Consider the following 13,689-nt stretch of genomic DNA (forward strand, 5'->3'; position numbering starts at 1 on the left):
AGAGATGGGGTTTCACCTTGTTGGCTAGGCTGGTCTCGAACTCCTGACCTCAGGTGATCTGCCCACCTCTGCCTCCCAAAGTGCTGGGATTACATATGTGAGCCACCGTGCCCAGCCAAATCTGGTATTTTCTTTGCATTTTAGCATTGCTCCCATGTGATATACTGGTAATCATCTAACATTGAGGGCCATCAGTTATCACCTATCTCTAAACTGAATGGGATAAATCATAATTTTGAAATTGGATTCTTCACTGTCTCTAATAAAGCTGCCTTAATTCAGTGAATAAAGAAATTCTCATTTGGAGGCAAATTCTGAGGGAATGGAGACTAGAATAGGTCAGAGACATGTAGCTCATTTTAAGTTGCTATAAATGTCCATCTGGATGTAACATTCACTGCAGAAATAATCTTTAGATGTGTATATTTTACGTTTGTTAGGGAACACAGAGTATAGTCTACAGCATTGTGTACATTTCATTACCTGTCATCTTTTAGCTTAAAATAATGTTTCGCAAGTGCCACCCCCTTCAAAAACATCTCATGTTCTTTCCTACTGTGGATGACTGAGATGGTGTGAATATTTATTGATTTGTTTAAATGTGTCAACCATTATATGGTACCTTTAACCCAAGACTAAAAGTTTTTTTTTTAATGGGTTCTGCAAATGGAATATAAAAATTGGTTATCATTTTATTATTTATTTTTGAGACAGAGTCTCATTCTGTTCCCCAGGCTGGAGTGCAGTGGCGGGATATCGGCTCACTGCAACCTCTGCCTCCCGGGTTCAAGCGATTCTAGTGCCTCAGCCTCCCCAGTAGCTGTGATTACAGGCGTGTGCCATCACACCTGGCAAATAGTAGAGATGGGGTGACGGGGTTTCATCATGTCGGCCAGGCTGGTCTTGAACTCGTGGCCTCAAGTGATCTGCCCGCCTTGGCCTCCAAAAGTGCTGGGATTACAGGCATGAGTCACAACGTCCAGCCCAAAAATTGGTTTATAATTAAGGAAAATGCAGCACAATGTTTAACTGCATTAAGTTATTGGATAAAAAGACAAATACACTTGTAGGAGAGCTTCTGTGGTTTACTGTTCGAAGGCACAAATGCCTGTTGCTTTGGCTTCCATATCAGTCAGTATAAAAATCACTTGATGTGCTTTGTGCAAAATTTCCAGGACCTTATGTTTTATATGGGTGTCATGAAGTGAATGGCTGAAAGCTCTTCATAGAAGGAAGGTGGTTTACATCTGTGTGCCCTAGGTGAGACTGTTTTAGTAGGTTTCATAGCAGAGTAACAAACAGGAGAAAACAGCTTCTAATATTTGTCATGATGTAGTCTTATCAGTTTAACTTCTTAGCATTTTGAGTTTATCCAGTTTTCTCAAGTAATAAAAAATACTGTCTAAAGGTTTATTTGGTTTTCTCTTAAGAGAGAAATAGTAAGATATGCATAGTTAATTCTACACTTTCACTATGATTGAATGAAAAAAGACCTTTATCAAAACTATTTGATAGGTTACGGGCACAAATAGATTAGCTTTTAGTACAAGTTGAATACTTCATGCTGCTGATACGGAACAATGGATTATTTGATTCGGGATTTTACTGGAAATGAGCATTATGGCCTTGACCTTTTCCCATCTCTATGATAGACAAGATTTTCATCTTTTTTAACTTCACATTTTTCTCCTGAAGTAGCAGCACTTGACATGAGATTTATGAAAAATGTGTGCTTTCAGCATTGTGTAAATATTTATTTTACAGAGCCATAAGTGTGATCCTTGGTGACAGGTGGAAGAAAATGAAGAATGAAGAGAGAAGAATGTACACATTAGAAGCAAAGGCTTTGGCTGAAGAACAGAAACGTTTAAATCCTGACTGTTGGAAGAGGAAAAGAACCAATTCAGTATGTTTCAATAAATAGTGTTTAAAATTATCTTGCCTTATCCGTGCAGGTGTACTGGCATGTTGGAGCAGTTGTTACAACCTTTAAGAGGTTGTGTTGATGCTGTCTCTAGCATTTTTATACTTCAAAACCTAATAATGTTATCACATCATCATATAAAGACTGCCTTTCCTCAAGTGTCATTTACTCTCTTAGCATGGCAAGTCGAAATCTCAGGCAAACTTCAAAAGAATGTTTGTTCTAAACATTGAGTTGGAAAAATAATTTTGGAATGCAGTGTTTCTAGTTGGGTTGAAAGATAAGCATTATTAATCCATTAATATCACAGTAGAAAATTTCTCTAATAATTTTTGGATTGTCTCAACAGCTTTTTTTCCTTAATTGGTGAGGGACCAATAAGGCTGGAGGTGTGGGGGTATGTTAGCTGTCATTCATGGGGACTTGTGCCATTGGCACAGAATTTCTAGATTGAAAAATTTCAAGGAGGAGAAGAAATAGGCCCAGGAATGGTGGCAAACAAGTCTGTATGATAAGCTATCTTGGATAGACTTGTTTCTTATAACTTTTCCATTACTAAACTAGCATCTTTTAGGTTCAGCGTTTTTAGATTAATTGCAAAAAAATTACATGTGATATAGTGGGGTCAATTTGAAGTATCATTAAAAATGAAGGGAAGATATCAATATTTTTATAGTAGGAGGGCTGGCCAAAGATGTTTTAAATTCATTGTGTACATGTGCCTGTTTCTTAGTAAAATGCAGGTCACATCTGTTTAAATTTTTCACAATTTCTTTAAAAATAGTGGTCAGTCAGTAGTCAGATGAGAGGGTGGCTGAACTGAGTTTTGGCAGTTCTTGGTTAATTTAGAATTTCATGTGTTCGGACTTTTCCTGTATCCCTTTTCTGTTCATCCTAGTCAATGTCTTATCATTGCATACATTTTCTGGATGCTTGAGCCATCAGATATCAGCTAGCTTTTTAAAATCACCTTTAAGAAAGCAGTATTTTCTAATAGTAAATTTATAAACATCTTATACATCTTAGCTTTCATATATAGGATTACTATGCATTGATTTGTAAACATTCACTGAGTTTAATTTTATTTCCACAGGGCTCACAACAACATTAAACCAGGATGCTTATGTTCTTAAGTCTATATTTGCATATACATTGACTCTTGATGGAAAGACTTAAGAAGATCAAGGTCTCACCATTTGTCCTCAATTCGTGTGACCATAAGATACTGATAGCATTGAGTCTTGAAATGATTTAATAATATGAGTGAGGATTTGCTTTCTCCATTAGAGCATTAAGCTAAAACTATCAACATTTTAAACCAAATTGCCTTATTTTTCTTCCAAACTTCATATATGTCTATCAGGTAATAATAGGCTTGAAAATTGATATCCTGTGGTGCTAAAGTACAGTAGAAAGAGAGGAGAAGTGTATACATGTTTTATTTTAAATTGTACGAAAGGGGAATTTAAAAAATATGTAACTGCTGTTTATACATTGGCTCCTTACTGCTTATTAATCTGTATTGTACACATGATGGAATGAAGCAGAAGCTGGGAGTCGGCCTTTCCTCGAGTAACCACCACATGGCTCAGCATCTGTGCCAAACATAGGCGCTCCTAGTCTGGTCAGTGCCAAGAGGCTACCAGAACATGTGGCAGGTGGCTGGTGTTGGTGTCCCAGCCTAAGAGCCACCTGCTGCAGTTACCATGGCATGCTGAGTTGATGCACCAGGTGGCAGCAGCCATCCGTTATTATTTCCAATGGAGACCTAGCCCAGGCCAAGGTAAAGTTAAGTTAGTTAATAGCATTGGGATATAGTCACTGTAATGGTGCTATTAACAAACAGTCAACACCATTGTATTTTTTAACTTCGTGTTCTGTATCTCCTCAGCCATGTATCTTAAATATATTTTGTCATCATAATCTTTATGGTGGGGGCAGACTTTGCACTTATTGCAGTGCAACACTTGCACTTTAATTTTCCTCCAACTGTCTAAAATTAGAGCAAATACATTGGCAATACAGCTGCTTTTGCTCTGAGCTACAATCATGGCTTTTCATGTTACTTACCAAGTGGTGTTTCTGGTTAGGAATCACAGCTGTAAAATTGATTTCAGTTCATCACACTTCTTCATGATGTTGCCCCTAAATTTTGCACACTATATTCTTGTATATTATTTCAAATAAATGGAAAAAAGAGTTGCTTATCTCTGACGTCTACTGATTGATTAATCTTGGCTGAATTTTATTTATGAGTTCTCAGAATAACAGGTTCAGGAGATGGAAAACATAAGGCAAATTCCTAACACTGCTAATTAGGAGGCTGCTGATGATGGGATTTTAAAAATTAAAAACAAAAATGTTAATAGTGAAACAAGAGCCATCAGAAAATAAGGACTTAGATTATCTACTATTTATAGAGAATTGCTATACAATAAAAATTTTTATTTTTCACGTGGCATTTTTGTTACACGGTTAAACAGCCCAAAGGTCTGCTTTTAATAACATGACAAAGTGTAACAAAAGCCTTGCTTTATTTAAAAATCCAGTATGACATACTTAAACAAGGCCATTTAACCTTGTATCTTAGCTTGGGATGTGCCAGTGGTTCCTCAACTTTGTTGTCTATTGGAATCATTTTTGGGGATTTTTTTTTTTTTTTAATACTGGTGTCAGGCTCCCACTCCTAGACATGTTAATTAATATGGAGTGCAAGTTGGGCATCAGGATTTTTAAAAAATCCCCTGGTGATACGAATGTGCAGCCAAATTTGGAAACCACTGAGCTACATGCTTATTTAGTGAAGAAGGCAGGGTTGGGGGAAGCAGGGTACATGTTATATTATAACTTGATCATATCCCTTTAAAAGAAGTGGGGACTTTGGGTTTATGTACCCATAGGAGGACTTGGTTATGGATGGGAAAGACATTTTAGCCTTGTACAAAAATCTGAAAGAGGAAAACATCTTTCTGGAAAAATCAGGTCCATGGAATTGAAAGGTGGTGATAACTCAACATTTTTTATGCTAAAGTATAAGTGCTAAAGAGGTGAATAAACGTCGATAGGAAATACCGAACAATCAATTACATTCTTAAAATAGTAGATAGTAGCAGTCTTTTGGAGTATGTGTTTAACTGCCAACTATGAATGGGTTAGCACAAAGTGGAGATGAACAAAGATTTCATGTCATTACTGAAGAGCAGACATAGCCTTTTGAAGCAGCTGAACCATTATGGGATAAACTGGTGCAAATTCTTTGCCTTCTCTACTTCTCACTGATTGAACGTAAGCTTCCAGGGCTCCCCTGAAAACCAAAATGAAAACAATGTCAAAATATTAGATAAATCACATAAAACAGTTAAGGGGATACCAATATATAAAAATTATTAATAAGCTCATTTCTGGAACTGTTAATGCTCGGTTTCACAAGCCAAGTGACCAACAGCCTTCACTCATTTACTGGTAGTGTTACTATGGTTACTACGTTTAGTGTGAAAAACTATAACCATGTTTTCAGTCTGCATTGTTCTTAGTGGTCTAGTCATATACTCGGAGTCCTCTGGCTGTGTAAATATGTTCTAATTTCCCTTTTCCCTGCTTCCCTACTGAAGACACCGGCAACGGAATGGGCATTTGTGCCTACTCCCAGAGCTCACGAGGGGCATCCTGCGCCTCTGAAAGGCACGCTCAAGAGTACAAGGGGATGGGGCCCTTTGGCACATTCGGTAACACCAGTAGATGCATTATATTCCTGTTATTTGATGAACTATGAACAACCAACAACTAGAATAAGTGCTCTTGGGCTGTAATGGCAAAATACATGATCGGGAAGCTGTCTGAATTTAATCAAGGGGATGTACCATTCCATTGTTTATGATTATGATCTCATGGATTAGGCTGGGGGTTAGCAAACTGCCTGCAGGCTGAATCTAGCCTGATGCTTGTTCATTTATATATTGTCTGTGGCTGCTTTCACACAATGGCAGAGTTGAATAGTTGAGGCAGAGACCATGTGGCCTGCAAAGTCTGAAATATATCTGGCCCTTCTTTTACAGAAAAAGTTCATCAGTCCCTGAACCAGATCGTCTGTTTAAGTGGAGCTAAAAAGAATGGCTACGAGATTAATTTTTAATTATTGGTCTATTTAAGTACCAGGTACACAAATACATTTTTGTCATATTTTCTTCAAAATTTCAGTTTGAGATTGGAGCATTTGTATAAAGATGTAAGTTAATACCATTACTCAGCTCCCATACGATAGCACTTAAGTGGTTTTTTTGCTCTCAAATACTGAAAATACTAATCTAATTGGGTTCGTTCAAGATTTTTCATTGAATTGTGGGGAAAACACTTCCCCAGAGTCTGGCTATCACTGATCAGTTTGTAGTGCCCTTCATCCCACAAGCCACTGTCATACGTGAAGGGATTTCAAATCTCTTAAGTTCCAGCCCTCGACCTCCCCCTCCTGATCTCTGCTGCTTCCTGTCCTCTGGACAGTTTTATCTGACTTGCTTCCAGGTAGCCTCAAACTCATTTGTCAAAAAATTGGGGCAGCGTTCTGCCCGCCTTCCCTTATTTCAACAAAGGGCACCATCAACTTAAGGTCTCTTAGTTCTTTTCCCCTCCTACACCGAAACAATTACCAAATCCTATTAATTTGCTACACACATTTCCACATCCAGTCCCTCCTCTCCCCTTCGCTTCACTTTGAACCCTTGCTATCTTGTGCCCTAATGATTGCTGTAGCCTCTTAAGGTGGTGAGCATCCTACTGCTGTTTCTCCCCTGTTCTGGTCAGTCTTCCACATTATAGCAAGAGATTTCCCCTGAAGTATTACAGCACTTGCCGTGCCCTGTTCTTTATAGGAAATCTGGAAAGGTCTGACTTCTGTATCAACAGCCTTGACTTAGCAGGATCCAGCATTGTGGAATCCCTGAAGGCTGGTTCCATGCTCTGGTCAGTGCCTAGACTCAACCCAACTGAATACCAGCTTCATCATCAAGCTGCTCCCAGCCCTTTCTGTGCTACTGCTGGGTTTTAGATAGCGTGATGTGGCCTAAAAAGACCCTCAAATCATTAGTTTCCATTTTTGTGTTACCAAGTAATGTGCACAGCATATTTGCCCCATTTGTATGGCCCAACCTGGCTGCCCACCTAGGGAAAGATCAAGGGTGTTTGTTCATACATTACTATGAAATTAAGCTGTCTCTGCCTAACAAAGTAGGGGGTGCCAAAGGGCCTGTTTATCTTTGGCCATACTGAATGTTTCAGTTAAAAGAGCCACATTCTCTTAGCCCTTTGCACATTATCTTCCTTATCCTTAGAATACCCTTCCTTGCTTACTTTCTTGCGCAGCTCTTTATCTCTTAGGACTCGGCTTCAATGCTCCCTTTTAAGGAAAGCCTTTCTTAACTCCAGGCAGCAGGAAAGAATGGAAACCATCTTGGAGTCACACAGGTTTGTGAAACGATCTCACCTCTGTATCAACAGCCTTGACTTAGTAGGATCCGGCATTTTGGAATCCCTGAAGGCTGGCTCCATGCTCTGGTCAGGGCAGGAGTACTTTAAATCAGGTATGCAGGGGGATGGGCAAGCCCTTACTGAAGAAGTGTAGCTGTTTATTTATTTATTTATTTTTTTGAGACGGAGTCTTGCTCTGTCGCCCAGGGGGGAGTGCAGTGCCGCAATCTTGGCTCACTGCAAGCTCCGCCTCCTGGGTTCACGCCATTCTCCTGCCTCAGCCTCCCGAGTAGCTGGGACTACAGGCGCCCGCCATTGCACCCGGCTAATTTTTTTGTATTTTTAGTAGAGACGGGGTTTCACCGTGTTGGCCAGGATGGTCTCGATCTCTTGACCTCGTGATCCGCCCACCTCGGCTTCCCAAAGTGCTGGGATTACAGGCGTGAGCCAGAAGAAGTGTAGCTGTTTTAAATAACATGTAAGTTCATACCATTACTCAGCTCACATACCCAGTTTCAAGTCCCAGCTAACATACCACTCTCAACTGGCATGCAAGATGGAATTTGGTGCTCTTAGAGAACAATGTTTTGTGAGATGCCTTAGTTAAACCAGAGCTGACCCTGAATGGAGATATTTTTCTATGAAAAAAACTTGCTTCTTTTGGTAATATGCTTCTAGTTGGTATGCCATCCTGGGAAATTGTCTCCACTCCCCAAATGTAGTCCCTACAGAATCATATACAGTAAAGAAATCCCCAAGGGCTCATCTGTCTTTAAGACACCAAGGTGTATGTATCAGCGTATAAGAAGTGTTTAAATTCACAGGAACTACAATCATTTCATAGTGAATGGATTAGATATATTTGATGGACAAAAATCAACTTAGTTTCGTTGGCATTTAAAAGGATAAGACATCACGTAAGTTACACAACATGTAGAAGAAAGATCAGAAATGAGTTTGGTTAGATTTTTGGGTAGTCATCAAAAACACCATCAGAAGTATGGGGCAAAAAAGATTAAGCTGCCCTCCCACATGAAATTAGAGCAAGATTTTCGAGTACTTATTAAATTACTTCATTTGCTTAAGCAAAACATTAGCTTTCTTGGAAGTCAGGCCAAGTGTTATGTAACAGTCTTAACTCTGGTTTGTAACCAAAATAAGTAGATTATTGAGGTTATCCTTATTGAGAAAAAAACAAAACACGATTAGTAGAGGAATGGTTTGTGGTAACATGGCAACACTGCTCAACATGACAAAAACTAGCCAAGTGGAAGTTTTCATGGAAAACAACATTGATTTCTGTCAGGCATTTAAATATTCAATGTGATTAGTAAGTACTGAAATGCATAAATGACTTAAAGATACACTACATGCCTCAATAAGCAGTTAAGCCCAGGCTTTTCCCTGGTTCCATCCTCCCTCTTCGTCCTATTTCAGACACTCCGTTCACAGAACTGATAGGTAGCTAGTGACATGGTACCAGGAGGAGAAACATTTCCCTCCATCAATGGAGATCTTGGGAGTTCTGCAGAAATACAGAGGAGCTGAGGGAATGGCTTCCAGATTGTGGACCCTGGACCATGGCAAGAGGGCAAGGGATCCAAGGATGCACATGGCACCAAGCATTCTCTGATGGTGTAGATAAAAGTACCACTAGGCTAATAAGGTCTGTGAACATTTTTGACATCATAAAAGTGTACTCCTACTCAAAGAGGGCCATAAGAAGAAGAGTTGCTCTCCACGGCAAATATCCAGAGTAAATGGATTTGAGGCCAACCCCACCGCTGTTACAGAGCTTGAGAAATCTTTCCATCAAAGACTCTATTGAAAACACATTCAACACTTACCCACAGGCACGAGCCAGGCGGCTGCCTCTGCATCTGAGGGAGCACACGTGTCTGGAGAACCTGCCTGATGCAGGCTGAACACATACAACTGCCCCCATTTACACCACTTGGTCCCATGAGTAAGTTATTACTCTGATTTTCAAATGAACTTGACTAGTATTCATTTAAGCTCCAGAAAGCATCTGGTGTCAGAAGAAAACAGGAAGGCAGGATGGTTCACTATTTCCCATTTATTCAGCAGCAGTAGTTACACTATCCTCAATTTGCCCTATTTTATGACAACCTAACATATTATGCTGGGAGGAACAGAATGAGTATACAACAAGGTTTGCCCCAGAAGCTAAAACAAATTTACTGACATTTAAAGAGCAATACTCACCCTCGGTTTGTCTACAGGGGAAAGAAATTCATCCAGTGATGCTTCAGTATGCAAGAACAAAATTGTTTTGCAATAATACATAAGAAAGAACATTCTCTAGGACAAAAGTCCCCTCCTTGCCAAGAGCCTGGGGTGCAGCAGGAGTACAGTATTTTTTTGAATCCCTGAAGGACAGCTCAATTTTTTGCTAAGGGCATGAAGGTTCTGGAATCAGCCATGTGTGGAGGGATGGATATGCCTTTTTAAAAAAGCATGACAGTATTTCTGAGCATGATTTTCAGTTGCTAAATATAGCCTTAGCAACAGCACTGCTGATGAAATCACTCAGGAGACATTTTTAAAGAGAAGCAAAAGAAAACAGATTTGTGATGTACACACAGCAGGACAACTGTTTTGGATGAACTCATTCCAACTTGTTAAGACGACAAAAATGACCAACTTGTTAAGATGAGAAAAATGAACGTGTTCAATTAACTGAATCCTCTTTTTAAGATTACTGAGTGTGTTGCAGCTGAGTGAATCTTTGGGACTCGGGAAAAATAATCCACACAGACACTGCAAATCCCTGTGTTAGCCCAGGCCCAAACTCCTCACCCAAATCCAAAGCCTTTCCCGAAGGCAGATTTTACCAGGAACATTCACCGGGGCTGGTAACCTCTCCCATTTCTGTGTCAGATGTTCATAGCTGAGTAACAGATAAGCAAGGAAAAAGAGCAGGGTCCGAGCTAATCTTTATCCACACATATGCCCAGAGGGCCAGTGGCTCATGTGGGATGTGGGTACCAAGCTTGAGGGCTCAGGGTCACTTCTGGAAACAAAGCTGACAGGCTGATGTTTCTTACTGACCTGTCATAGCTTCCTCAGCAGTCTTTCATCCTAACTGAAATATGACCCACTATGGCAGGGGTTCACGCCCTTGGCTGCACCCTGGACCTTCTTGGGGAGCTATAGAGAAATCCTGATAGCAGGCCTACCCCAGAGATTCTGAGGTAGGCAAGGGTGAGAGACCTGGGCACTAGGAATTTTCCAAGCTATGTAAATGATTCTTGTGTGCACATGTGGTTTAGAACCACCTCATCATGTCAGCCCCACTCTGGCTTTAGGGAACTCAACTCATCACCTGACACGGAGGCTAACAAAGGATCACTGGGTGCAGTGGGCCCAGACCAACAGAATTGGGATCCCCTGGGAGAGTTGAGAATGACTTCAAGAGCTATTTTAGAGACACAACAGAGTGGGTTTGAGGAATAAGGATGACAGAGGAGTTGAATGATGATGTAAAGGTTTTCCGGCTTGGCTAGTTAGGTGATTGTGACCTCCCAACCAAGACAGGGAGTATAAGAGAATGAGAAGGTTTGAGAGAAAAGATTAGAATTATTTTGACCATTCTGGGGTTGAGATTTCTGTGGGTGGTGACATATGATAGCAAGTTTACTGGGCCAAGGCCCCATCCAGAGGCAGTCACAGACCTGAGGGCTCTTAAGTATAGAAGGGGCACTAGAGGCATGGGTCTGGACAAGCTCACCTGGGAACCAAGGCAGAGGCAGGATGAGAAGAAGAAAATATGGGAAATGATAGCATTTAAGGAATGGCTAGAAGAAGATAATTCAGCAAATGACACACAAAAAAAATGGCCAGAGAAGTTAGAACAGAAACAGATGGCTGTGGTGTAATGCAAGCTCTGAGAGGACAGGGCCATATCTCGGCTTACTTCGTATCCTCGGTTCCTGGCCCAGGGCCTACCATGCTGATAAAATGTGAGCTCAGCATCAATAAAAATGTGCTGAGTCCCAGTTTATGAGTTTACAGAAGGAAATAGCGGTCAACTGTAGCTAAAGCTACAGAGTGGTAAGGTAAGAATGGGAATGTTTGGTGGCTGAGAGGTCTCTGGTGATGGTGAGAGCAGTTGCAGGGAAGAGTGTTGCTTAGTAAGCCATGTATGACAGTTAAAGCACCCCACCCTGGGCATGGTTGGGGTACATGGGGGTGTGTGCACGTGTGGGCAAGAGCACATGCATATGTATGTGAATGCATTCATGGGGCACTACTGGAGGGCCATGGTATCCAAGTGGCTGCTGGGTTGTTCTTGTTTCCTCCTCAGAACTGTTTCGCACTTGGGTATTTTTAAAAATTCACTCACATCTGTGTTCCACCAATTCAGTAACTGCAGCACATAAAAATGAAGTAAAAGATGGGGAGCTAGGGCAAAACTTTTCATAGCAAATGATGATTTTCAAAGGTACAAATGCATGGTCCTTAGGGTTGCATGGGACACAGGATTGCACATCAGGGATATGAAGGTTTGGAATGAAAGAAAGCAAAAGATGTTGTGGCCAACATTTCCAACTGCTGGTTGCTCCAGCACCCGTGCCTAGGCAGTGAGGTGGCCCGCCACTGGAAGGTGCAGTCACATGTCCATGCCCCCAGGCACTGCTCCTTCATCCTCTCTTGCATCCCCACCCTCCTTGGGCTTCCAGACCAGATGGGTGCCCCCAGAGCACCTGGCTTTACCTGATGAGGAGGAGCCTGTCCTTTTCAGATGGATGGTCATCCAGCCACTGAGAGAAGCGTGTGTGGGACCACTCTGCCCTCTGCAGGGTTGAAACACAATTAGAGAGAGTGCATACGCATTCTTTAGTAAATGGCAGCAAGTGCTGGTTCGAAAAGCACTCTCAAGTATTCCCAAGGTGAAACTGCCCCAAAACCTGTCCAAGGGAAGTGTGAAGGGGGCATAGGCCTTGGTGCACCTTCCTGACTACCAAGGAGCCTTCTAGATTTGCCAATTGATGGTGGGTCAGCAAAGAAAATGGGGCTGCCATCAAAAATTCTTTATGAACACAAATTACTTGTGTCATTATTAAAGGTAAATTCTGGATGCATCAGGTAATTTTTTGCACTGCTGAGAAAGAAGACACTGAGCAGTGGGAGTTTTCCTTTTCTAATATCTATTCACTGTCAAAGATAGACATCAGCAACTAAACAAAGCAGCAGAGGGCCAGGAATCATTCAGTGAGTAGGGGCTCAGGATTCACACAGGTAATGGGAAGAGTCACAAAAGGGTTCTGGCTTGACTTTATTTATTACCTGGAAAGGAGATTTCAGTTCAGCGGGTGCTCTCGTGAACAAAAACTGAATAATGATGCTGAACGGAATCACATCCCCCAATGCAGGACTATTGGCTACATGTTCACTTGCCTGGAAGAGCAGAGGCCTAGACGGGAAAAACAGAAGTTATTTCACACTGTTCAATACTGAAATAGGTGATTTGGTGGGAGAATCATTCTCCTTGTAGAATAGCATTTTTCCTAGACTGGCTACTGAAGGAACCCTCCACTGCTTAACCACTCTATTCAGCCTTGAGACGCCCGCAAGCCTCCACCCCCACCTGCCCACGTGCTCACAGGCTGATCTACCCTTCAGCTCCCATTTGACCCCCGGTTCATTGGTCTATGAGTCTGACATCCACCGGACTCAGCAAATGCTCCTTATAAAGTTCATCTAATTACAAGGCTAAAAGCAAATAAAGAACAAAAGTAAAGCCTTCAAGTAGTTGTTATTAACAGATTCTTATCTTCATCAATCCTTTCAGCTTTTATTTAAAATAGAATCCTTCTTTGGACCATAATCAAATGTGGTATACTCAAACATTTTCTACACAACTTTTCAAAAAGGCAAATATGTCTTTGTATATACAAAGTTATTACTTTGCTGAACACTCCATCAAAAATTTATGCTAGCTCCCTTATACTATATTACATGTATGGGTTTCATTGTCCACATTTTACAGAAGGAGCATGCAGGCAAATCCATTCCACTACAAATTATATACCACCTGGTGCAAAAGGCTGGCAAGAATTATTTGAACTGTTATTGGCTTTGAGCTCTTATGGATGAGAGCTGATTAGAAGCGGAGCTGTGGACATTGAATCCCAAGTAGTAAGATGGCAGCAACATCTCTTGACAGATCAGATAATGATTCTGAACCATGTAAAACAGCACTGTATCCTGGGGTCTTTCTTCACCCCAACTTAATTACTCTAATTATGAATGAAGGCCTGTACAAAATAGAGAAGTGAACT

General features: G+C 41.0%; 2 protein-coding genes across 11 annotated transcripts in view; one reads left to right on the forward strand and one right to left on the reverse strand.

Annotated features, from left to right (window-relative positions):
• The window catches only part of HBP1 (HMG-box transcription factor 1), a 34,453-nt gene extending 30,322 nt beyond the window's left edge, over window positions 1–4,131 (forward strand). For 8 of the 9 annotated variants that reach the window (XM_063813820.1, XM_009453865.4, XM_009453863.4 and 5 more), the window contains 2 exons: window positions 1,765–1,906; window positions 3,018–4,131. In XM_063813820.1, the coding sequence (XP_063669890.1) occupies window positions 1,765–1,906; window positions 3,018–3,035 (160 nt within the window). In that variant the 3' untranslated portion in view covers window positions 3,036–4,131. 9 annotated transcript variants of the gene reach the window in all.
• A 14-nt stretch (window positions 4,132–4,145) lies between these two features.
• The window catches only part of COG5 (component of oligomeric golgi complex 5), a 360,750-nt gene continuing 351,206 nt past the window's right edge, over window positions 4,146–13,689 (reverse strand). For both annotated transcript variants that reach the window (XM_054687655.2, XM_519305.8), the window contains 3 exons: window positions 12,695–12,821; window positions 12,122–12,201; window positions 4,146–5,228 (listed from right to left, as the gene is read on the reverse strand). In XM_054687655.2, coding sequence (XP_054543630.2) covers window positions 5,114–5,228; window positions 12,122–12,201; window positions 12,695–12,821 — 322 coding nt within the window. In that variant the 3' untranslated portion in view covers window positions 4,146–5,113. The remainder of the gene's footprint in view (window positions 5,229–12,121; window positions 12,202–12,694; window positions 12,822–13,689) is intronic.

Source organism: Pan troglodytes, chromosome 6 (genome assembly GCF_028858775.2).
Source record: "Pan troglodytes isolate AG18354 chromosome 6, NHGRI_mPanTro3-v2.0_pri, whole genome shotgun sequence".
NCBI lineage: Eukaryota > Metazoa > Chordata > Mammalia > Primates > Hominidae > Pan > Pan troglodytes.